Source organism: Saccostrea cucullata, unplaced genomic scaffold (genome assembly GCF_032062105.1).
Source record: "Saccostrea cucullata isolate Sc308-1 unplaced genomic scaffold, CSIRO_AGI_Scuc_v1 ctg7530, whole genome shotgun sequence".
Taxonomy (NCBI): Eukaryota; Metazoa; Mollusca; class Bivalvia; order Ostreida; family Ostreidae; genus Saccostrea; species Saccostrea cuccullata.
The window spans coordinates 38649-65681 of NW_026936596.1; the positions used below are offsets into that span (position 1 = coordinate 38649).

At 34.8% G+C, this 27033-nt stretch overlaps 2 protein-coding genes across 3 annotated transcripts; one reads left to right on the forward strand and one right to left on the reverse strand.

Annotated features, from left to right (window-relative positions):
• Window positions 1-31: 31 nt before the first annotated feature.
• On the reverse strand, window positions 32-15673 carry LOC134245893 (fibroleukin-like). 2 transcript variants are annotated; one of them, XM_062728133.1, is made up of 6 exons: window positions 15592-15673; window positions 14649-14781; window positions 5575-5717; window positions 1236-1332; window positions 443-607; window positions 32-334 (listed from the first exon to the last, which is right to left on the reverse strand). In XM_062728133.1, exons 2-6 carry the CDS (start codon window positions 14728-14730, stop codon window positions 84-86), a joined length of 738 nt encoding a protein of 245 aa, XP_062584117.1. In that variant the 5' UTR covers window positions 14731-14781; window positions 15592-15673; the 3' UTR covers window positions 32-83. The 2 variants fall into 2 exon arrangements, with proteins under 2 accessions (XP_062584117.1, XP_062584118.1); XM_062728134.1 differs by lacking the exon at window positions 15592-15673 and having other exon boundaries at window positions 14649-14787.
• Window positions 15674-20100: 4427 nt separating this feature from the next.
• On the forward strand, window positions 20101-26394 carry LOC134245894 (di-N-acetylchitobiase-like). The gene is made up of 7 exons (XM_062728135.1): window positions 20101-20256; window positions 23036-23180; window positions 23291-23502; window positions 23648-23819; window positions 24514-24611; window positions 25282-25452; window positions 26067-26394. Exons 1-7 carry the CDS (start codon window positions 20119-20121, stop codon window positions 26235-26237), a joined length of 1107 nt encoding a protein of 368 aa, XP_062584119.1. The 5' UTR covers window positions 20101-20118; the 3' UTR covers window positions 26238-26394.
• The last annotated feature ends 639 nt before the right edge of the window (window positions 26395-27033 follow it).

Sequence of the window (27033 nt, forward strand, 5' to 3'; positions counted from 1 at the left end):
GTGGTACACTTGTAAGATAAATAAATATAATAAATTATATTTTGATACTTCTGTTTTTATATATATAAGCTAAACATTTTCTTTTAATTTTTCGACCGTATCATCATTTTGGTTGTTTTCATGTTTTCAAAATTTCTTCCCCAAAAGAGAAATCCGGATGATTTCTTGTCTGAGGGCGGATAAATACGATTAAGGAAAGCGTATGTGCAGTCTTTGTACCACCATCCTCCAGAAATGGAATCAGCACAATGTCCTCTACTAGACGCGTCATTGTCACGATCCATGGTGGAGAAATACATCCCATTCAGATTATGATTTCTTATCAGCATGTCTCCTGAAATTTTCGATTAGACTGTTTCATGCTAAATAATTTATAAGCAAATTATAATAAAAAATATATAATTTATTTTCAATGATATTATTGAACATGTATTGCCCCTACCAGCATTTCCCTTGTATCCACTGATAGTCAGTCGATATTTGTTAGACTCTCTTGCAACTGAGAAGCGGGAATATTGGGCATACACCATAGAGCCACTGAACTTTTTCATATTTATTCGTAATACCTGGTTTCTTCCACTTGTTAAGGCATGGATAAGGTCATTTCCTAATTCCATCAAAAGATGAAAAGAAGATACAAAAATACTGTTGTTATTCATTAAATTTTCTTAAATTGTATTTTTTTTTTTATTTTACTTACTTTTCAATTATTAATTTATTTGATAAAATTCCATGATTATAAAAAAGAATAGATAGAAAAAATATATGGTCCGCTATTCATAAAGGCTTCCAGGTGTCAGTGCACTTTTCTAATTAAAATCAGTCTAATGTAAAATTCATATATGCGTTTTAATATAAATGTGAAAACTTCGGCGACTTTTAAATCATAATTTTCCTCTTTCAATACAAATGTGAAAGTTTAGAATTTGTTATTTTTACGTAGAATTGTATCTTTTATAAACAGTAAAACAGAACAGAATTTTCGCAGATTTTTTATTACACATTGAACGCATATTTTGAAGACGTAATTTAAGGAACTGCCATCGTCGGAAACCCACGGCTGATTACGCTTCGTTCCTCTCTCCATCACATGATGGAGAGAGGAACGAAGCGTAATCAGCCGTGGGTTTCCGACGGTGAGGAACTGCTAACCAAAACAAATATCAAAAATAAAAAGGTCACAAGTACAGAGATGAAAAATGATCACAAAACATGACAAATGCACAATATTTTACCTAACCAGTATTCCTTGCTAACATCACCAAATCCTTTTTTGTAGTCGTTCCATTTTTTACGGAAATCAGTTTGTCCGTCAAATCTTCTCTGTATGACCTGAAAAGTTTGGGATCATATTCACATTACCGAGATTTCCACAAAAGTAATTTCACACATTATTTTGTAAATGCTTGCTGTTTAAGAATTTATATTTAGCTTACTGTGGAAGAAAGCATTATGTCCCTAACATCAAAGCCATAGTACTTTAGACAATAATCACGCTATGGCTTATATGCTATGCTCACATATAATATAATTTCAAATTATACTGAATTTCCTTTCATGAACTTTTTTTTTAATGTGAAAGAATGTCTTACCTGTCTTAATACTTATATGTAAATATACTTTTCATACATTTTTTACGAATGCCAATAAAGTGGCCCAAGGGCAACAATGCGATCACGAAAGAAACTATAACCCTTCTATTCTTCTTTAGCAAATTCTTTTCCTATATATGTATGTAAAATGTTGATCACCTTTTATGGCTCCATCCTAAGACAGGGGGACAAGAACAAACTTCATTTTACACTACCTGAGAAGGTTTTCAACTTAATATGACTATATATATATTTCTATCATAACGCAAAAGTTACGCGTTATATCGCAAAACTTTTGCGTTATAACGCGATTTTTTTTTTCACCTACGAAAATGAGCTCATTGGGCTTGCGTAAATATAGGACATGGCACTTCCTTTGAAAAAAAAAAACTATACCCACAAATGCTTAGTGGCAAGTTTGGTTGAAATTGGCTCAGTAGTTCTAGAGAAGAGGAGGAAAATGTGCAAAGATTACATCTAACATGACAGACTAGACAAGATACAGGCAGACAGAAAGACAGCTAGACAGACGGATGCCGGACACCCCCCCCCCCTTTGTTTCCTACGGCCATGAATCCCATCTTTTTCAATCTGGTTACTGCAAAGATCCAATAGTTGGTCAACATTTCAAATACCGAAGATATGATCATAAAAGAAAAATATCAGAACAAATTTTCTTGTTTTCAATACGGAAGTGTTAAATAGCTATTTTGGGGTTATTCCTTTCAACAGAAATATAATAGGACATTTTCATTGTAAAAAAAAATATTAGCTTAAAAATGCCGGATAGGCTCATTTTTGACAGTATGAAAAATAATTTACTCGTTATAAGGAGATTATAACGACCTAATATCTAGTTATAACGAAAAAAAATTAACTCTTAATAGCAAAAATTAACTAGTTATAACATAGTTTCTTGTCTCAGCAAACTGTACAACGCTGTAATTAGTGTCGGTTGTGTCCCCTTACAGTGGAAACGCGGATTAATCGCTCCCATATATAAAGGAGGTTCTAAACCGAAACACTCATGTAACAGCTACCGCCCAGTTGCCCTGTTGCCTTGTCTCTTCAAAATATTCGAAAAAATCATCTCTGTCAAAATATCTTCCTTGGAACTGTCTCAACCTTTTCCAAATACACAACAGCAAGGTTTTCAGAAAGGATTAGGATGTCTTACAGCGTCATTTAATCTACATGAAACTCTGTATCACAATCTTGAGATGGGAAGTAATGTCTACATAAGTTTTTTAGATACAAGTAAAGCGTTTGATACTGTTTGGAGGCAAGGTTTGATGTTAAAATTAAATAAGTTAGGCATTTCAGGTCAAATCTGGAAAATCATCGACGACTGTCATATCAACACTGAAAGCGCTGTAATTGTTAATCAAACTATGTCTCGTTGGTTCCCCGTACAACAAGGTGTCAGACAAGGAGGTGTTCTTTCAACTTTTCTCTATCTTGTTTTCATTAACGACTTGTTAAATGAACTACAACCCAAGAACTCAAACCACACTAGTGCTGTTATATTCGATACCAATTACCACTCTCCAGCTCTCGCAGATGACATCGCATGCATTGCACTCTCTCCCTCATCTCTGCAGTCGATGATGAACATTGCGTACCGATATGCCTGTCTATGGCGTTTTGAATACAACGCTTCCAAGTCAAGCATCCTGCAATTCCGTGCTAAAGGCTAAAGTCATCCTGCAGAAAGAGACATTAACTTAGGAGACTCTAAAATACAATACGGAAACGTCTACGAACATCTAGGAATTCCTATTAGCAACAATACTAAATCAAGATCTCGAGTCATCAACGCTTGCTCCAAGGGTTGGAAATCATTCTACGCATTAACTGACATGAATATATCTCTTGTAAACCCAGTGACGATGTCTCATCTCTATAGAACTATAGTCATGCCATCCGTTCTTTATGGTTGTGAACTGTGGAACCACATGGTGAACCAAGATATAAGACGCCTCAACACACTCCAACACGGAATATGCAAACAAGTTTTGAACCTTCCTAAACTTACCAGATCAGATATTTGTGAACAACTCATGGGTCTTCTACCAATCACTGCGGAAATTGATACCAGGAAACTTCTTTTCTTTGGCAGACTTTGTAGACTAGATCTCAACTATCTTTCAAAAAAGATCTTTACATCACGCCTTTTCTCCTTCCTCTATCAACTAACTGGAACTGGAGACCAAATGGGATTCATTCCGGATGCATTGTTCCTTCTTCAGACGTATGAACTCTCACATTACTTGAATACCTGGCTCTCTTCTGGATCGTTCCCATCAAAATCATCATGGAAATCTATAGTGCGTTCAGCTGTTCACAAAAACCACACTCTCCAACGCAACGACGAACTGAGTTTGACCCAGATTTTCTCAGATTTAATGCTGTATTTTGTACATCGAAACCTTTCAACATGTGGAAATTTGCAGATTCTTTCAACGAAATTCGAAACTTTAAATTCATCTGCAAACTTATTGCATCAAAACCCGCTCAAAATCCGTTTACATGCATGTTATGCAGTTACCCTATTACAGACGTTTTTTCACATGCGACAATATCCTGTCCAGCCCTCTTGAACCAACATAACATATGGTGGAACTCTCTCTCAGAATCGTTTAACGTTCACCTTGAAGCTGAACTATGTGGTCTTCCTGAAGATGAGTTATTCAACATTCTTCTTGGAAGACCACCACTTACAATATTGTCAGCAGAAAAAGAAATCCAGTTTAGAAAACTGAATTACGTACACACCGTCTCCTCTTGTGCACTCTACAATAGACAATGCAATCTCAGATTTGTAAATGGATAACCCCCCACCGTCCCCACTCCCTGCTTGGATGGCTATCCTTTACATAATATAGTGTATCATATGTGTAAAATTTACTGCTTTTTTCAGTTTTGTGTATTTTTGTTCTATTTTTTCTTTTCTTTTTATTACTTACAATATTAGTCCGAAATATCTGACATTTTCCAGGCTTTTAAAGATTTTGATATTTTACGTGCCAGGAAAACGTCAGAACCGGCGCCATTACGAAAACTGGGAAATCGCCGCCTCCAACCGGAGGCGGCATTCTCGAGATGAATTTAGATACTTGCAAACCGAATTAAATTTCAAAGTCAAAAGTTATGAATAGTGCAATTCTTTGAGTACTTACCAATATCGTTTCTATGGTTCATTTATAAAATATACATTCAGTTGAAAACATTTTATCAGACTGATGAGATTTGTTAACATTTCGTGCATTTCAAAATCTTGCAAGATCTGTAACGAAATGTGGAGTGATATTTTCTTTTCATTAATATTGGTGAGTACTATAAGCATTGTGCTTCCGATAAATTCTGATTTCGGCATTTAGTTCGGTTCACGAGTATTTAAAATCAACTCTGGTTGAAGACGGCGAAATTTCCAGTTTTCGTAATGGCGCCGGTTCTGACGTTTTCCTGCCATGTAAAATATCAAAATCGTAAAAAAAAGTCTGGAAAACGTCAGATATTTCGGACTATTACAATATGTATTCCTTTTTTTTCTCACATTGTGATTGAGTTATAATTTATATGTCATTGTCATGTCAAAAATCTCTGTAACAGAGGAAATAAAAGATGAATGAATGAATGAACTAGTTATAACGAGATAATCAACTCATTATAGCAAAAATTAACTAGAAAAACGAGATATTCAGTTCCTTATAACGAGATAATCAACTCAGTAAAATGAGATATTTAACTCGTTCTTTATAATAACTCGTAATAACGAATTTGACAAACTTGTTTCAACAGGAGAATTAACTCGTTATAACTTGTCTTGGGAGGTCAACATTATACATTTATTGACTCAGTTCGATGGCAACATGCGTTTTGTAACCCAAGAACCTTACGGCCTTACGGCCTCAGGCAGGCAGTTTGGTTCGAGGGTCGACAAAACGCATCTTTAATATACTAAATATACTGATCAGTATACCGTCCAACCGCCTCCGTCCGTCGTCATATCACAGTAGACTCTTGTAGCACGTCTCCTGTCTGGATATATGGTGTATACGCCATCTTTTCGTCTTGTGCTAGGATTCTGCTGTAGAATTTCTTCACAATCACGTCGAGTTTTGACTGCAAAAATATAATTTATGATTCAAAACATTCATGCACATTGGTGAGTACAAGTGTTTATTGTACGGTTGTCATTGGGCGTTTCTTTTGCTAGTTATCTGTGCAAAGATAAATTGGGGAAAGTGAGAAGAGTTTTTTTTAAATTCAGTAGGAAAATCTGTAATGTATGCTTGATGGGCATTCATGCGTTGTGGCAACGCACTTTGAAAAAATTACGCACTTTGAAAAAAAATTCAAAGTGCGTTAAAGGCCGAGGTTTTCAACCGTACGGTTTTCCTCAGGTAAGTTTGGTGTGGGGTGGAGCTTAATCGAAGCGACTGAGAAGCCCCGAGGGAACAACGCTGGCTTGTGTATACTACCTCTATACACAGGATGTTACCTGAGCCCATGAGTGTATTACCTGTATGCGTTTTCCTACGACTTTGTAAACCGAGACCGTTTTTTTTTCCTGTTTAGCTCATGAATTGAAATGCGAAATAAAGCATTTTTTGTTGCAGACAGAATCCTTCTTAATTTCTTTCTTTTAAAATAATTGATATTTTTAATAATTCGACATTTTTTATATACAGTGTGTTTCTTAATGAAGTGTTATAACGAAAATACATTTAGCACCAAAATCTGTATTTGTAATCTGGCGACAAAAAGGGAAGTCATTCAAATTACACGTCGTCTACGCAAAACGAAAGAAGAAAGTGAATCATAAAACAGTCTCTCGGTATATAACAATGAAACCTAGAAACGATGTTTTGAGAATAAAATGTTGAAGTAGAAATATTATTGTTTAAATAAATATCTTTGTAAGATAAACCCTACTTGATTTTTCCGTAAAGCATGGTCGGTAAAAATGGCCAGGGCTTCGGACCGTGGTTGATTCCCCGACAGCTATGAAACGGGAAAAGAATCATCTGCATCGTTTTTTTTTCTTTCGGGATTCATTATTAATTTCAAACATTAAATACAAAGCAAGATATAATATTCTGAGTAATTTCTCTTCTAAAACATTATTATACCGTAACTTTGTCACCATGTCTCGAAGAAAAGCGACACGTACAGGTTTGTCTTATAAATATAAATTCGCTTGACTCATGAACAATGTTGTCATACTTGTTTTAAAAAATATTTTTTTTAATTCCATGATACTAGCTTCAATCACAGGTCGGTTTATTTTGTTAATTAATGGAGGAATAAATGTACGTTAACTCATATTTTGACACGGAAATTAAAATCATCGATTATAATCGTGAAACCTCCCTTTTTTCAAGTTCAAGTTCAATTTATTCTCTCAAACCATATCAATGGTACATGAGGTTCAACAATATATGTACAATATATACAAAAAATAAAATACAAGATACACGTGAAATGGCGGAAATACATTCAAATAAAGTAACATAAATAATTATGGAGGACAGACTTTTTCATATAGTAAGTAAGTAAGTAAGTAATCATTTATTATAGTGACATTGTGCATTTTAGACATTTCAATATACAGTGTAAACAAAATACGTCAAACTGAATCTGCACCCGGCCCATTGGACCTATAAGTCACTTTTTCCATTAATAACATTTATATAAATTTACACATGCAGAAGATTCTTTCTATGGTTATATGCTGAATGTACAAATTTGGCTAACTTTATTTGGTAATTTTGATTTAGAACTTTGAACAAATAATCATTATCATTACTATTTGGGTGCTCTTTGTACACGCTATCAAAATATTTTTTCCTAACATTATTATACAATTGACAGTCTAATAAGAAATGTTTTTCGTCTTCAACAACAGAACTAGAACAGAAAACACACGTTCTTTCACTTAAGGGTTCATTTTTATATCGACCGGTTTCAATGCGTAAGGGAAGCACTCCACATCTGAACTGTGCCAAGGCTGATCGTTCGTTTTTTGAAATATTAGATACAACATATGGTTCGGTTTCACAATTAACTTTGAAGGAAATATATGTCCTTAATTTTGGTGATGATTGTATTTTCATTTTCCATTCATTTTCAGCATATTGACGAAGTTTTTGGTACATGTGTTCGGTATTTACTATTTGCTGGTTTTGAAAGAGACTGCTACTGTTGAGACTATCAAAAATATTTTTGATTTGTGAACACCACACACCCTGCATATTATAATCCCAAATGAAAACTTTTTTCGTTAATCTGTCATTTTCCAACTGAAGAATTCGGTTCCAAAGGCGAAATATATTCAGCCAACGTCGCTGTGTAGAGGGTAGCCATCCAACTTCGCTGTTAAGGGCAAATAAAGGGGTAAATCGGTGAAGCCCCAGAAAATAACGGATTGCACGATTTTGCACCATATCAATTTTATGAAAAACATTATAACCCCATACTCCCGAACAATAATCAAGAACTGGCACAACACAGGAATCATAAAGGTTTTCGTATGTTCTGAATCCAACATCCTTATAAGAATGTATTCTAGAAATCACTCCACCCAGTGCCCTGCCTCCGGCCTTCGCTAGAGTTTCCGCTGCAACATATAAAGAGGACTGCTTCTCATGAAAAATAATTCCAAGGTATTTATATTGTGGAACGATCTGTAATTTCTCACTTCCTAACCTGAATTCGAATTTAGTGCGCGGTTGACGCCCTTTACGAAAATGCACAACATTTGACTTTTCGATATTTACATTTAAACGCCACTTTAAGCACCAATTATAAAATAAGTCCAGTAAAACTTGCATATCATCCTCATTTTCTGTTAATAACACGATATCATCGGCGTATAAAAGTAAAGAAACTTTTTCGTCATTAATTGGAATTCCTATATTTGTTTCCTTAATATTCACCGCTAAGTCGTTGATAAAAATTGAGAACAGTGTAGGTGATAAATTATCTCCCTGGCGGACCCCGTTTTGACTAGTGAACCAACTTGTATGAAGATTATTCAAACGCACACAGGATTCAGTCAATAGATAAAGGCTAGAAATGGCATTATACATATCACCATCAATTCCATTGAGCCTAAGCTTATATTGTAACAGTTGTCTGTCTACCAGATCAAATGCTTTTTGGAAATCTATAAACGTTGCGAATGTTGACTTTCGGTTCTGAATTATACTGTTTAATACAAACACATGATCTACGCATGATCTTTCTCTACGGAAACCATTTTGCTCATCAACTAAAATGGAATTGTCTTCCAGATATGTTTGTAGTCTATTGTTTAAAATAGAACTATAGAATTTGGCTACTACTGAAAGCAAACTTATTCCACGAAAGTTTAAAGGGATTCGTTGATCTAGTTGTGAACTTTTTGGAATAGGGTGTATAATCGCCATTCTCCATATAGAAGGAACTTTACCGATTTCAAAGCACAATTGAAATAGTTTGTGTAACACTGAAATGATATCATTGTTTTTCATGACTTCATTATAGAGTAGATCTATTCCCGCAGCTTTCCCGTCCTTGGAATGTAAAACAACCTGTGCGACTTCCTCACGTGAAATATTTTCGTTTAAATACATGTTTGGTACATAGAGAGGGTCAATCATAATATCCTCTAGCATTTGCTTATGTTGTAATGCAGTGTTATAAAATGAATTATCAAAATTATCAAAATTCGAACCACTTTGAGCGTATAGATTTGAAAAATCATTCTCCCATTTACGAAGTACTTCATCTATGTCCGAAGTTGTTTCTCCGTTTTCTTTATAGATTTCCATTGGTATCACATTTTTCTTTCTAGGGCCAAGTTTGTCAAGCTGATCCCAAAATTTTCTAGGATTTTCAGTTGAAATTTTCTCTATTTCAAGTGCAAGGTCCGATCTATATTTCCTTTCATAAAAACGTAACCGTTTGTCAAATCCTTTTTGTGAAGAAGAAAAGTCCAATCTAGCATTTCGTTTCCGTTTATGATCTTTTTCCTTTAGAAAAATCTTTTCTTTATTGCGCATATCTTTCCATAGACTAGTAAGTTCATCATTCCAATAAGGTTTAGTTTGTCGCAATTTTTTCCGAGTTCGTTTTGAGCAGTCTTTGTGCGGTATTTTCCTCTCCATTTCTTTGACTGTTATTTCACAAAATTTTGAATAGATGTCATCAATTTCCTTCTGTGTTTCTCTACAAAGTTCAATATTTCTAATCAATTCTAGTAAGGAAGTTTTCACAAGGTCTGAACACATAAAATCAGGGGGGATGCTTTTTAATTTAAAATGTTTCCGTGACTTATCACTCAAATTGTTCTCAGTAAGTTTATCCGTAGGATGCATTTGTTTAACTATATCCTTTGCTTCAAACCTATACTGATAGTCAAATACCAAAAATGCATGATCTGGACATTTACATTTAGTTCCTAGAGCGGATTGTATGCCTTTTTCTTCTATAATACTCCCGCATGACACTATTTGGAATTCCGTACAATGTGGTAAAACATCATGAGGTATACATGCATAATCGACAACCGCTTTCCCTCTGGTTGAGATGGAAGTGAATCGGTTCGATTTCTCTCCGAATCGTCCATTTAATACACAAAATTTACTATCATTTAGGAATTCCACGAATGAGTCCCCATGTTTGTTGCAAACATTATCAATTACGCATCTGTCGCGGATATTGTCAAATTCACAACTAAAATCTTTGGAATGTCCAATTCGTGAGTTTAAATCTCCGAGAACAAATATGGCATCCATGTCATAATTCAAATAGATCTGCGCCAAAATATGCGAATAAAACTTTTCTGCATCACGTCCCCAATTAGAATTTTCTGGGGGAAGGTAACAAGAGTAGACAGCAAACCGAACGTCGGATTCTTTGTGTTTAAATTCCAACCCTAAGATACCTTCACATGACTTGTCATTAACACGAACCACAAAATGCTGTAATATTGTTTTCCTTACCAAAATTCCTACTCCACCATATGTTTTTGGTGCACGAATATGCTTAGAATTTCTGTTGTATCCAAACCATTCATATCCCTGATCGTTCAAGTCCAATTTCTCGTTATCTTTGAGATGAGTTTCATTAATGCTTATTATGTCTGCATTTATATGTTCAATAAGGGACACCCTTAAATCATGGTTGTTAACCGTCCACCCACCTACATTGATGTGACTAAATTTAATTGTGTGTTCAATAGACCGGGCCGCTTCCTATCCAGTGTCCTCATCCCCCAGGTTGTGCTGCACATGATGCGGTGCATTCTTTTCCGTCTGCGTTTTCTTGACAATGCGACCACTAGCAGTAATTCGGTACTGTTTTCCATCTGGGAGTTCGTTTAACAACGTGCGGGCATTTAATTCCAAGATTCTCTCGGTATGTGATTTGCTACCTCGAAGATAAACATTTTTGTATTTTTCTATCAATCTGAGTGTCTGTTTTTCCCGCAGAATTTGTTTTTTCTCTTCCAGATTTGAAAAACTTATCTTAATTATCCCTGGCCTTCCAGATTTTCTACTTTTTAAACGAGCTGCTGCTACTACATTCACCGAATCATGAAGACATCTTACCAGATCATTGGCGATTTCTAAAATATTTTCATTTGCCTCTTGTTCAACATTGGTCGCAATTATTGTAACTTCTGGGTCATTTAGCGGATCTGTGCTTGATGCAATACCTGCACAGGCTATTGGGATTGAACTATTTTCTAAGACCTATCGTTCTATTTTCCCAACTTTATCAAGTCGCCCCAGAATGGAGTCGATGGACTGTGACAGGACATCATTCAAGGTCAATATCGCTTTTTATAGCTTTGAGTTTCTCGTCAATACTTGATAGAAATTCATTTCGGAATTTATCCAATTTACTATCCAAAGACTTTTGTAACTGTAACTGACCTTTCTGTAAATTCTCGATAGCCTGCCCAATGATAATCATCCGGTCCGTCAAATCTAAATCTGAGTTTTCTGGATTCCCAGTCGAACTCGCCATTTTCTTTGCCTGAGGTTTTGGTGTCTGCCCATCGGATGACTGACGACGACGCTTTTCTGACTCGGACATTTAATTCATCCCGGAAATAACAAACTTTGAATAGCAATGCTAGAGAACACACAAAATTTCACAAAATTCCTACACAAAATCTGGTATAGGTCCAAAATTAGTCAAATTTTGCACAGTGCACAAGAAAAACGTCCATTCTCTCCTCACGCATGCGCACCATATCCATATACTCTATTTATGTAACTGCATAGTTTAATTAATACTTTGTAGTCAGCAGATGACAACAATTCTGAGAATTTGAAAAAATTTGGTCTATTACAATATTTACTCACTTATAGTATCTTTAAAACAGAATTTGGATTTGAAAAATATTTAGCCTTACTACCAAAAAAATTTCGAACAATTTTAATTAAACTAAGAACAGCAAATCATCGTCTTCCAGTTGAGACTGGGAGATGGTTTGGAATTCCCAAAAATGATAGACAATGTAATCTTTGTAATAATGGACAAATAGCTGATGAGTATCACTACATTTTAGAATGTAAATATTTTTCCGAATATAGAAAAAAATATCTTCCTAGTAAATATTGTAATAGACCAAATTTTTTCAAATTCTCAGAATTGTTGTCATCTGCTGACTACAAAGTATTAATTAAACTATGCAGTTACATAAATAGAGTATATGAAAAAGTCTGTCCTCCATAATTATTTATGTTACTTTATTTGAATGTATTTCCGCCATTTCACGTGTATCTTGTATTTTATTTTTTGTATATATTGTACATATATTGTTGAACCTCATGTACCATTGATATGGTTTGAGAGAATAAATTGAACTTGAACTTGAAAATTTAATTTATGATATGTATTATATAGCCATGATTTTTCTTGTCATTTATTTAATTATTTGATAGATTGATTATATTTATGACATATTCTTATGAATTAAAAAAAAGGAAAAGAACGATTTGAATGCTTCTTTATCACGTTGGCATGTGCGGTAGGCATCAAAAGCCTGAAAGTTAATTCGATGGTCGGTACGATCTCCAGACAGGGTACACAAGATATACACAACAGCAGCAAACTAAATGTCAATCAAATCAAAGTATCCAATCCCAGGCTTAATTTCAGATGATTGACAGAGGTTCTAAGACCAGGTAAATTTGAAGGAGGTGCTTATTTCCTCACCCTTTAAAATTGGGACAAAATCAACGCACTTTGAAAAATTTTTTCAAAGTGCGTTAAATTTGGGACACACTCAATGCACTTTGAAAAAAATTTTCAAAGTGCGTTAAGAGTGTACATCAACATTTTAACCATGTGGACATTTAACGCACTTTGAAAAAAAATATATGTATAAAGCAATAATTAAAAACTTAGATTTTATTAATTGAGAGAATCAATTTGTAGTAATTAAATCTTTCGAAAAACGTTTTAATTTACATGTATTGATTAACCCTCATCGAGAACTAGGCGAGGATGAGTATATAGAAGGTCTCTCAGACTAACTCTTTTTTACTTAAATAGCAAATTTACAGTGGAACACCCCCCCCCCCCCCCCCTCCTTCAGGTAAGCTCCATTTTTAAATTCCTATATTATGTACATCTTTGGAAAACATTTGTGTGACTAACCCTCCCCCCGCCGGTACTGATGCCTATGCTACACCCAATATATATATATATATATATATATATATATATATATATATATATATATATATATATATTTGCATAACTGGTGTGACGTTGAAAACTTTTAATTTTAGTTTACATTAAATGCATGCATGCAAACTGGAAAAAAAATGAAGTACAGTAAAACATTTAAGAGAGAACGAATTTTCAAAGTATGGAAAAAATCAAAATCGCTCACTTTCACGTCCAGAAGTGACCTTATCAACGAAAAGTCATCCAACAGGTTCAATTATTTATCATACCTAAGATTTTCAAGAATATTGACCAAGCCATACACATTTTTTCAAAGTGCGTTAATATGGTCGATATCAACGCACTTTGAAAATAAATTTTATTTTTTCAAAGTGCGTTGATTTGGTCCCAAATTTTACGCACTTTGAAAATTTTTTTCAAAGTGCGTAATTTTTCAAAGTGCGTTGTAACAATGCGTCAAATTTCTAGGAGAATCCTTAGATTAACCCGAAGATTATTCAAATGAAAATTGGCTCATGCGCTAGTCTACTATACTTGAGGTACCAGAATTGCAAACAATTTTAATTGAAATAGGGTTAGATGCCAATTTCAACAATCGCGACAAATTCGAGCGTATTTCTCAAAACTATTAGGTGACTCCAGATTTAAACATTTGAGTAAAATTTATCATCTGAATAGGATGAGATAACGTCATCGTGAGATAGTTTTAGGGTCATCAAAAACATTTTGCAACTCGTACAGCAACCTTATTTTTTAGCTCACCTGAGCTGAAAGCTCAAATGAGCTTTTCTGATCACCAATTGTCCATTGTCCGTCTGTCTAGCTGTCCGTCCGTTCGTACGTTTGTAAACTTTTCATAATTTCAACTTCTTCTCAAGAGCCACTGGGCAAATTTTAACCAAACTTGGTAAAAAACATTCTTGGGTAAAGGAGAATTTAGATTATTAAAATAAAGGTCCAATTTTCCTTTCAAGGAGAGATAATCGAGAAAATACAAAAATAGGGTGGGGTCATTAAAACATTCTTCCCAAGAACCACTGGGCCAGAAAAGCTGAAACTTATGTTGAAGCATCCTGGGGTAGAGTAGATTCTAAATTGTTCAAATCATGACCCCTCGAAGGTAAGGCGGGGCCACAATTGGAAATCTAAATTTTACATAGAAATATATAGGGACAAACTTTAAAAATCTTCTTCTCAAGAACCACCTGGCCAGAAAAGCTGAAACGTATGTTGAAGCATCATTGGGTATTGTAAATTCTAAATTCTTCAAATCATGACATGACGATAACAAATAAGTCGGGTAGTCGAATTACACAAACAAATAAGTCGGGTAGAATTACACAAATAATAAAAATTACTTACCGTTGCCCAAAATCACCCCAGCAGGGAGTTTGAAGTTTGAAGTAATATCTACATGCAGATAAAGGGGTTTTAAGTTTGGCATATGTCTTTGTATGCTTCCATTTAGCAGACTTCAGATATTCACTAACACGATCTAAAATAACCCAAAACATATTTACATTTAATTCAAATGACCTTAAGAAATATATTGGTAGTTTTTTTAAGTCTTTACCAACTTGATGAACAAAATAAATTCAGAATATAGTTCATCAATCAATTGTTGTAGGAGGGATGACTTCTAGTAAATGGAAACATGTTAAAAAATACAAAAAACATTGGGTTGCATTTAAAAAACAATGGAAAAATGAAGGGAAAATACTGTATTATAATTTAAGGGAACAAGAAATCATAAAGCAAAAGATCAAACAAGAGTTGATAAGCTTCTTAACACTAAAGGCACCATGCATCGTTGTAGAAGATGAGACTGTCAAATCAATTGCTAGACTTTGATCTGTCTGCTCAGTATAATTTGAATGTATCACAGTGTTTGACCCTGACCTTTGATACAAATCAAAACGCGTGTTTCTTGAGCTTGATCTGATTACCTGGCACTGATTAACTCAGCTACTTTGCGTGAGATGAAGAAATGAAAAGATTCTCCATTAATAGTATCCACATTTCTAAGACTCACGATAACTGTATATGTACTTGACCAATGACTTCTCACCCTCAGATTAAATGGTCAAATGTTACTTTAAACTTCATGTTTACAAAATAAGTATAGAAACTATACTTTATAAGAAGTGTTACACCCCTGGTAACCCATCGCTCCTTTAGGAAATACGAGATCAATATATCAATATCGATATTTGTATTCCATATACTGAGTATCGCGTCCACTATAGTGGCGCGCGTATGGACTTATAAACAAACCACATAGTCTCTAATTAAATTCAAATCATACCTTTTACAGAATAATGAGCCTCCATTCCCAATGCACTTTTAACCAGAAGGAAAAGAAAAAGAAATATGTAATCCATTTTACTTTCGCTGTAAAATGTGGGAAAAGTAAGAAATAGTTTCATCTAAATTTTGGCAACATAATCAGTCAATACAAGAGGCTTTAAAATGTTATCCTTGCAAACTATGATTTCGCTTTCAGGGGCGTAGCAACAGGGGGGGGGGGGGCTGCCCCCCCCTTTTTCCCAACCTTGCTTATACTATAGGAAATGTTAATTGAAAACCTGGTTGCCCCCCCCCCCCCCCCCCACTTTTAGTGATGTACCGAAAATGTAGTATTAGAATTGGTACTGAAAGTAGTTGACACTGAGAAAAAGTTAACCTACCTACCCCCCCCCCCCTTTTGCTTGTCAACTTTTTCAGGTAAGTAAAAATTTTTTTTCTCTGGCTGGCCCCCCACTTTCAAAAACGATGCTACGCCACTGGCTTTCGCCTGTCCGTCTTTTAAGTCTTTTCATATATAAAATATAAATAAATCATATATGAAAAGAAATATTTATAATCTTATTGAAACCCTTGACGTATTTATCTATTCGAGTTGAAGTTGTTAACTACATGCGCATACCTTTGTTGATTCCATAATGGAATTGATAGTTTCAGGGAAAGATTTTATATACACTATAGCATTTTATATGTAACAGCTGGAAGAAACTCAATATCTTAAGTGCAAAAGTGCGTGCTGTAAATTGTCATTTTGATTTAGAATTTCAAAGTTAATTCGCATATTATTATCTTTTTAAAAATTATTCATTAGCATAGAGATCAAAGTATGAATATTACAGAATATATACCACATACGCTGTATATACAAATTGTGTGAACTACATTAAATTCCTAATATTAATTTTGATAACTAGGAGGTATGGTTCTCTCGTTTACAATGTTAAGAAACGAAGCTTTCCTAATGAACATTTATATTTGAGAAGAAAACATTTTATCAAAATACACTGTATATAGATAACATATAGTTTTGACATATAATATATACTGATCACATAGAATTTTCATCTTTAACTTGTTACAGCATAAATATATAATAAAATCTGTCATTTTTATCATTTTCACAGATTTTTAGATGAAATAACTGTTTACCGTACCATTACCATATCTTGTATCTCCATATCGCTGGCTTAGCGCAGTGGGCAAAGCGATTGCTCTACAGTCACGTCGCAGGTTCGAATCCCAAGGCGGGAAATGGCGATCGGTCCTTTCGAATTCTCGAATGAGACCATATAAACCGAGGTCCCGGGTTGCAGTGCGTGCTGGCACAAAAAAGATCCTTAAGTACTACTCAACGGTCGTAAGTGCCATATACAATCCTTCACCGCCAAGCGGTGTCGTCTTGATGTGAGTGAAAAATTCTCGAAAAGACATTAAACAAACACACACAAAAAAGAGTACAATCAGTGAACAAATTTGGAACAACTATCTTGTTAAACAATAATTCAAGTACAACTTTTCATCAAGAAAAATGTGTAATTGCTAAGCTGGGCTTTTAATATTTAAAAACAAGATTTGTTTGTGAAACACTATGCGCCCGACGGCAACAAATTTAATAAAAAAATCATTTTTAGCATAAAAGTCACAGTGATGGTCACAAGGTCATTGATCTTGATGTCATTTGAAAGATCTTAATTAGTGAAGTATGCATACCAAATATCAAGTCTCTATCTTTTATGGTTCAAAAGTTATGGTGAAGGTTCAAAAAAGCTAATTTTGACATAGTCAAGGTCACAAGGTCATTGACCTTGGTGTCATGTGAAAGGGCTTTATTAGTGGAGTATACGTGCCAAATATTAAGTCTCTATCTTTCTTCATTCAAAAGTTATGGCGAAGGTTAAAGTTTGCCGTCAAAAAAGCTATATTAAGCGTATAGGCCACAGTCAAGGCCACAGGGTCATTGATCATGGTGTCTTTTAAAAAAGCTTAATAAGCGTTGTAAGTATACCAAATATGAAGTCTCTATCTTTTATGGTTCAAAAGTTATGGCAAAGGTTAAAGTTTGCAAAACCCCTCTATTTTTAGCATATAGGTCACAGTCAAGGTCAAAATGTCATTGATCTTGGTGTCATTTGAAAGAGCTTCATTAGTGGTGTACATAGGCATACCAAATATGAAGTCTGTATCATTCATGGTTCAAAAATTATGGCGAAGGTTAAAGTTTGCAGACCAACAAACAGATAAACAGACAGACAGACAGGACAAAAACAATATACGCCTCGGATCTTTCGATTCGGGCGCATAAAAACACGCTTATCTTTAGTTGTTTGTTCAGTAGCATATACTGTTTTGTCTTAATAAATGATGATGAGAATATAAATCTAATATTAAAGATTTTTGACATTTTCAATTTCTTTGTTATTCCAAAAAATATAACATTACGTGGTGCAAGTCTCTTTGAAAAATTTGTTATCTTTATGCCCCCGTAAACTAAGTTTCGTGGTATACAGTTTTTGTCTTGTCCGTCCTCTGTCTGTCTGTCTCTCTCTCTCTCTGTCCGTTTGTCTGTCTGTTTGTCCGCAAAAACGTTAACCTTGCCCATAACTTTTGATTTAGTGGAGCCAAGCATTTCATATTTCACACGTGTAATGTATTCCTTGTGACAAGACCTTTCTTTGGGTACCACCAAATTTGACCTTTGACCTTTGACCTTGGAGTTTGACCCACTTTTACATGAAAATTTTAAACTTTTACTTTGGCCATATCTTTTGAACAGTAGACACCAGGACATTTATACTTCACATATGTATTTTTGTTGAAAGACCTTTCATTGGATACCAACAACCTTGACCCTTTGACCTTCACCTTGTAGATTTCCGTTCCTGTGAAAAAACTTAAACCTTGGCCATAACTTTTGAACGGTACGGGATAGGGCTTTCATACTTTATATATGTAATCTTGTGAGAAGACCCTTCAATGGAAACCAAGCACTTTGACCCTTTGACCTTGATTTTTGAGTTTGACCTACTTTAAAAAAGCAAACCTTGACCATAACTTTTAAAGGGTTACGGCTAGTGCTTTCATACTTTACACATTTAATCCTTGTGACAAGACCTTTCGTTTGCAAACAAGAACTTTGGCCCTTTGACCTTGACCTTGGAGTTTGACCTACTTTAAAAAAAATTAACCTTGGCCATAACTTCTGAACGGTTAGGGCTAAGGCTTCCATACTCTTCATAAGTATTCTTTGTGGCAAGACCATTCATTAGATACCAATTACCTTGACCTTTTGACCTTGACCTTGGAGATTTTTGTACTTACTGAAAAAAAAACTTTAACACTGGCTTACTTTCAAATTTCACAATTGTTTTCCAGTGAGAATGTTGTTGACAGCGACATGAGAAAAGTAGAGGCATTCCACAACAATGGTCTTCGAAAAATCCACAGTATCTTCTGGCCGAACAAGATCTCTAACAGAGACATGCACAAGAAAAGCAAAAGAAGGAGTATAACAACAGAAATCAAGCAAAGAAAAATGAGATGGCTTGGACACGTGATGAGAATGCCTCAGACCAGGATACCCAAAACAGCCTTACATTGGACACCATCTGGAAAGAGGAAGCCATGTAGACCACGAACAACATGGAGAAGAACTATAACATCAGAGTTAGAGGAAATGGGCTACTCGTGGGGGCATGCACAGCATGTGGCAAAGGATAGAGGAAGATGGAGGCAGCTTATTGAAGCCTTGATGTCCCATCGGGGACGAAGAGGATAAGTAAGTAAATTAAGTAAGAGAATACCCTACTTTTGGTACCAATTAATTAAATTTGCATTTAAGAAAAGTTTAATCTTTGCTATGTTGCCATACGGAGGCATCAGTGTTTCACAAACACATCTTGTTTCTTTCTGTTTTAAAATCAAGTTTCTATATAATTTTCATGCACAGTACAGTAATGCTTATAAGGGTAAAACTATAATATTTGCATACACAAAAATAAACAATATCAAGGGCTCGTTTTATCTCATACAATATTATTGAAAATCCGACATGTACATGTAATTCAGTTCAAAAATAATTCTTCCTGTTTTCCTTATAACAGAACAACAAATTCCTATACCGACAGACAGACAGACATTTTTTATTTCCTCTGCATGAATGAATTCACACCTTCGTTAACTGTGGTTTATCATTAATCAGACTAAAAATCGCGATACTTAGAAAAAAATAAATACAAAACATACCCAACTGAAGCACAGCTGGTGTGAGCAAAAGTATTAGCACGAAAGATACTTTATCAATTGCCAGCTAGATGTTCTTATTACATACGAAACAGTGATGTACATATGTCATAAAAACATACATATTTTAAACATGTACATGTATTCGACTACTTAAGGTTCTTTATTACTTTTTATGGAGGTTGGATTATCTTTAGGACTTTGCATACATCTTACAAGGAAGTGTTGAACTATTGTAGGACGATTTGAATACACACCGCACCTGGAACGCCTATCTATTCTTGTAAACATGACAATTGAGGCGATGTTTAACTATATATTTTTACTTTTCTTCTTTACCGTGAGCTTTGTAAACTTTGTAAATTGTGCTTGTCCTTGTGAAAATGAACAGCAGTGTGATATAGTTAAGGATAATAAGCGAAAAGAGGTTTGTCAATGTGGTCTTCATAAAAGTTAAATAGGCTTAAATTACGGTTTTAATTCAATTAAAGTTCATGCACTTTTCATCATTAATAATATTTATGTCTTAAAACTTATACAATCACTGTATCTAACAACACATTTTGAACAACAGCATTTGTTTATAAATAACAACTTTCAAAAGTAAATGCAAATAGAAAGTAAAAGTAGCATTTTTCACTTTCTTTAGTTACAAAGGGGGAGGGTAATCCATACCCGGATCTTCCAATACATGTTTCTAAACGATTTTGTACAACATTTAAATTCAAACTCGATGAAACTTTGATTATATTGGTTTGAAATTTTGACTTGAGTCTGTTCTCTGTTCAGCGGCGGATCCAGGAATTTCATAAGTGGGGGGTTGGGGGTGGGGTGGGGGTGGGGTTGATTGAGGGCTACATCGAAGCCTCCAGGGGGTTCAGGACACAGTCCTGGTGAATCCCGGAAACTGAGAATTCTAACAAATAAGAGGTGGTTTTCTCTAATTCCCCATTTTCAAAAGTGAGTTATCTCCCCTCAAAATCGGAACTCTTCTACACTAGCCTAACTTCCGCGGACTACACATTACGATAATCCATAGACCTAAATCGCTTTAGATCTATGGATAATCCAACAAAATAGTGATCAACTTACACACTGTATTTAAAAATTTTAAAAGAAGGAAACGGTTTGCATTTTTTTTAGATAATGAATTATTTTATAAAAGGTCTGTTAGCCCCCCCCCCCTTTCTAGAAAGCTATACGAATTAGCCAGACACGAAGCATCATCTTTAAAAGTGGGGGGGGGGGGTAGCCAAAGAAATATTTTTTTCTCACCTTGAAAAGTTGACAAGCAAAGAAAAACCTTGCCCAAAGTTGAAAAAGCTACTTATTTCAGTACCAGTTCCTTGGCATACAATACTACATTTCTCTTATATAACTTTACCGTAGTATTAACTGTGTGTGGGGGGGGGGGGGGGGGGGGGTGGCAACATGTCTGTCAATGAACATTTTCAATAGAAAAAGTAATATTGGGAAAAAAGTGGGGGTGGGGCTAAGCTCCTTGAACCCCCCCCCCCCCCCCCCCCCCCCCCCCCGTGCGTACAGGTACATAGAACGAATATGTAAATGGGTTGAACAGTTGAATATGAACCATAGTTGTGAAAATTGAAAATTATTAGAATTACTATAATTGTGATTTCAATAAAATTACGGTATATATATTTTTTCACAGATGTACATGTATGTCAGTTACACGGGGTTACATGAGTCTCTCTCTCTCTCTCTCTCTCTCTCTCTCATATTGTTTTTTACACACTTTGCAAAAAAGAATAACTTATAAAAATAAATACATGTACTTACACTGAAAGGATTTTTAAAAAATAAATAACAGTTGAGAAAAGAATGTTTTCCGTTAATTAACGAGAAATACGCTAGGAAATTATTGTATCAATTTCGTGGTTCTGCTCTCAATTCTCTGATCTAAAACAAAATGTGTATTTTACTCGGGAATATACATGTACATATGCTTAGATCCTACACTAAAACTTTGATTAAATGCAGCTCAGACTTTATACGACATATGTAACACGAATTCAGGTCAATGCTATTTTAATTAGTCTTTCTTCGTTACATGAGGACATGAGATTAAATTATTCATTTAGAATTCTATTCAAAGTTTTAATACTACATATGGTGAATCAATTATTTTACAAATAAAAAATTCTAGAAACACTGTTAATTCAAATGAAATAGGCCTTTAATTGTCACCAAATGTGTTCTTGTACATGTAAAAGTTCTATGTTATGGCATACAATCGAGCAAAAACGCAGTTTGTTGGTATCGGTCGCGGAAGACGAAGTACTGCTGTATATGCAGCAATTTCAGAGGTAATCATCAGTCTCCAAAAAATTCCTAGAGATACAAAGAAAATATGGCTGCAGCAGGCTAGATTAATTCTTAAAACAGAGACGTATAATAGAAAAAAAACTTTATAACTAAAAATTTGTTCCGCACATTTTGTAAATAATGATGATCCGTCTGCAGAATATCCACTACCGAAAATTAGCTTATTAGCTTTTTTTTCAATAGGCCTATTCGAATACGTATCAGCATTTTATCGGTAATTTGTTTCTTTCTTTTTTTTTGTAAGGGGGGGGGGGGCACACAGCACCTTATTATAGTACTACACATATTAATACAAATCCAGAAAGAGACTATGAGTGGGCAATTTAAAAAAAATACGAATCAGTTAAGATTTCTTTTTATTCACAAGCACAATAACATTTTTCCATATGACAGATGCATTACACCATAAACATGTTTACATCAAGAACGTCCGCGGAAGTGACTTTATTTATAGCGCATGCGTATTAAACACAGTAAAAGAGTTCCCTTCAGGGGAATACACACAAATTTAAAAAATATCAAGGGGGGGGGGGGGTACGCCTTGCTTGCGCACTGGTGCTGGATCTCCTAAAGTTGTCAGTTTCTGGTCTTGGGGCCTGGTTGAGCAATCTGAAAAATAGGAAGTTCTGTTTTAACTGAAAACCATCTTTTGTAAGCTTTCACTTTGAGACATTCTGATTTGATTGAAAAGGATGGTTTCTAATTATATAAATTATAAATATTTAAATTTATATATAGTTGGCAATTTTCTAATTTTATAAATTATAAACATTTAAATTTATATATAGTTAGCAATTGTTAAATTTTCCGTATGTTTACCCATGTATTTTTTAAACAAATTTAGTTTATTATTTCTGTAGGTATTCATATTTTCGTTGGATAAGAGAGAAGCAAAATGGACCCATTATGATTGGTCCAAAGTGACCACCGTGGTTATGGTTGGGTATATTAACCTTGATTTGATGTGTTTTGCCCACAAACACGGAGCAAGAGCTGTTCTAATCGGTAATTCTACTTTACAACAAAGGCTGGTAACGCTTATATTAATTAAAATAATAAACAATCTTTTTAAAAAGAATATTAATATGGCTTAACTGAATGATATATTTTCAAAGCAAACTACCCAAAGGCTAACCTGACCAATGCGACGCAGAGAAGTAACTGGGTTAAAGACCAGCTAAACATTGTACAGAAAAACTACCTGGATGGAATAAATTTCGACTTCGAAGACTTCATTGCTGAAGACAGGACAGACCAGAGGGACGGTTATACCGCTCTTGTAAATGAAACTTATCAGACATTCAAACAAGCCAACAAAAATTATCAGGTAATGAACTAAAAGGCAAACGGAAAAATTAATTATAAATAAATTATATAAATGTACATATTTGACTTTTGAGATCGGGATCGTGTTGAAAAAATAGCATTGTTTTCTTCCTTCTTTAACTGTCTCTTGTTTTCCGTTTCTATAGGTTAGTGTAGACGTGGCTTGGAGTCCAGTGGGGGTTGATCAGAGGTTTTACGACTACCTAAAACTCAGTTATGTTAGTGATTTCTTGTTCATTATGTCTTATGATGAACAAAGTCAAATCTATGGAGAATGTATTGCTGGCGCAAATTCTGGATTCTACAAAACAGAATCAGGTTCATTTTTTTTAAGATCATAAGAAATTTTGAAAAAAAACCAGTAATAAATGCTTTAAGATCATGTCTATCTAATTTGATTAGATAATAATTTAATTCTGTTTGTATTCTTGTCTCTCATTGGTTGATTTCCAAAAAGGAACGCATAACATTTTGTATAATCTGGTTTGGTATGGGGACACACCCCCTTGACAACCAGCTGAATCATCTGTATCCATCAATCCCCTCATTTCCAGTCCTTCGGATTCATGAAAAATTCCAGATTTAATGAATGTACCTTTAACTTCAAACAGTTGCTCGATCTTACCTCATGTAAACAAGCATCATGGCTGCTAGATCTATGTATCAGTTTTTACCTCCCCTTGCTTCCCATCACTTCCGTTACTACGGTTGTATTATTGCGCGGTAAATTTGAACTAATAAAAACAACACAATTTTACATCCCCAGTTGTTTAATTATTTTAAAATTAAATTATAAGGAATGACTCTAATTCTTGGCCAGATTATCGAGTATAATATGGTTTGGGTCAGTTTACGCTTTTTTATAATCCGCTTCGCGGATTATAAAGCGTAAACTGACCCAAACCATATTATACTCGATAATCTGGCCAAGAATTAGTGTCATTCCTTAAATAGAATACGTAACTAGATACACCGCGTAGTGTTTATGATAACTCTGATGTTTCTTCCTAAGGTTTTTACAAGTACTATGAAATGGGAGCCGATTTAAATAAGTTAGTGTTGGGAGTACCATGGTATGGCTATATTTACCAATGTGAAAGCATCACAAAGGTAAGTGAACAGGATATTAAAAAAGTGTTTGGTTAGCAATTCATTTCTAGATCTCTGGAAAGTGTTTGATTGGCGATTCCTTTCCATACATGTATTTCTAGATAGCGAAAACAATACGGCTGGGACGATACAACTTTTTCAATATCGATACGTATCACGATATTTGAGCCACGATACGATATGTATCACGATATGTTTAATTGCTTATAAAATCTTTTTTTGCATTGAAATAAACAAATTATTTCTTTGCAAATGAGAATAATTTATTCAAAATAGTTTTTTTTTATCTCATAAAACAAAAATATTTTACTCATTTGGTGTTAATTATTATTTATTTTATATCTATATTTATATTTAACTTATTTATTTTATATATTAAACCCCAAATATTAAATAAACAAAGAAAAACAGAAGTAAGATTTTTTGGGGCGATATTTCGATATTTGTTCAAATATATCGATATGTGTATCTCCTCACATATATCACGATATATCGATATCTCGATATATCGTCCCAGCCCTAGAAAACAACTGTGTGACTTTTGTTGTGAAATCCCAAATTAATATGGTTATCAAAAATTTTTATTCCTTTATCTCTCTTCAATATATGTGATTTGTTTTTTTTTTCTTTTCCATGTTGTTTTTATCACTGATCATGTGAATAATTTCAGGACAATAAATGTGCAATAAAACATGTTCCTTTTCGAGGAATCAACTGCAGTGATGCAGCAGGATCAGAAATCAATTACAGTTATATAATGTCTTCATTGCTACCTAAATCTTCAACCGGGCGAATATGGGATAAGAAAACACTTTCACCATACTTTAACTTCGTTAACAATGTAAGTACTCCGTATACTTCTTCCATAACATGATAATCTTGTAATGAATCATTTACGTGGCAATCTTGTGAGCCCTTTAAATAGGGTTCCTGCAATATTGTCACATGGCATCCTTCTTGTTTTATACCATAAACATAGCAATACTATAATGTTACCTTCACATGACAATCATGCAATGTTAGATCCTTTATATGATTATCTTGTAATGTTGGACACTTTGCTCGTCAGTCTTGTAATGTTGGATCTTTAACATGCATGTCTGTAGGAAGCTGAGGCAGAAGGGACGGGGGGGGGGGGGGGGGGGGGGCGTGTCCCCTTCAATAATTTAATCTTTGCCAATATGTACGAAATACTGTAGAAAATTACAAAATACTTTAGAGAATATCGCTTCTTTGTGTAATAAAAATGTATAATTACCTTTTAAAAGAATCTACCATTTAGCAGAGCGAAGTTGTAGTACCGTATAGCCAGCCCAAGTTGCTGTACTACCTGTATTTAGCAGACTTTTCTGAATCTTCGAATTTATTAGCTCACCAGTGCCAAAGGCTCTCTTATAATCTTGCTAGCTGTCATCTTTATGATTAGAGAAAAACGTAACTTGTCCTCTATTGCAGACAGTAACATATCAGATATGGTATGATGACCCAGAGAGCCTCGTTCTGAAATACAACATCAGTACGTATCACGGACTACGAGGGGTGGGCATGTGGAACGCTGACGCTGTGGACTTCCAGATAGACCCAGAGGGCGCCAAAAAAATGTGGGACGCTCTTCCGGTGTACTGAGAAATAGTCCATGTGATGTCGACATTTTAATGTGCAATATCTTGTAATATCATGTTTAGTTTTGTCAATTAACATTTCATTAGTTTTTATTTGTGCTTGATACCATTACTTATTCTACTATACATTGTATTCGTGGAAAAGATCAAAACTAAAAATTGTGTTTCTTTTGTTATCTTGCAACGAAAGTTTTGGTTAAAGGGGGGAGGGGGTAGTGGTCAACGTTTTTCAAGCCCAACTTCCTTTCACTTCCATTTTTTTGCGTACAATACTACATTTTCTTGATATCACTATACTGTTGGTAAGAAGTGGGGGGGGGGGGGGCCAACTAACCTTTCAATGGACATTTTCAATAGTAAAGGTAATGTTGGGAAAAAAGTGGGGGGGGGGGGGGCGTTGCTACGTCCCTGAATTCACAGAATTGTGCCCCCACCCCCGCTTCTAGTGTCTTAGTGGATTGGATTTCTCTTACTCTATCTGAATTAATGATTGGACTAATAATTGTACGACAGCTCTGTCTGAGGGAAAATCACAATTTATTAAAATTTTTGTTATCTAGAGACGTGGACTGGGTATGGCTTTTGCACCGTGTTTCTACCCTAGGTTCCTTTTGATAGGAAAGAACTGGGTGTCTCAATCTTCTGCAGATTTACTGCACCCAGAACTTACCATCAATTCCCTAGATTACCTGCCACTGGTGCTATTTCTGTTCTTACCCTTAACTTCTTGATTTTCTCCGATATTAAGTCGATATCTTCTCAGTTCAGCCTTCTGCTTCGGCCGTAACCTTCTGAATGCC

Excerpts from the sequence above, each read along its gene's own strand:
- LOC134245894 (XM_062728135.1), top strand. The coding sequence starts at position 20,119 with ATGACAATTGAGGCGATGTTTAACTATATATTTTTACTTTTCTTCTTT. Across the intron at positions 23,820-24,513 it reads ATTCTACAAAACAGAATCAG|GTTTTTACAAGTACTATGAA; the intron begins GTTCATTTTTTT and ends TTTCTTCCTAAG. Across the intron at positions 24,612-25,281 it reads AATGTGAAAGCATCACAAAG|GACAATAAATGTGCAATAAA; the intron begins GTAAGTGAACAG and ends GAATAATTTCAG.
- LOC134245893 (XM_062728133.1), bottom strand. The coding sequence starts at position 14,730 with ATGCCAAACTTAAAACCCCTTTATCTGCATGTAGATATTACTTCAAAC. Across the intron at positions 608-1,235 it reads TAGCAAGGAATACTGGTTAG|GAAATGACCTTATCCATGCC; the intron begins GTAAAATATTGT and ends TGATGGAATTAG. Across the intron at positions 335-442 it reads TGGATACAAGGGAAATGCTG|GAGACATGCTGATAAGAAAT; the intron begins GTAGGGGCAATA and ends CGAAAATTTCAG.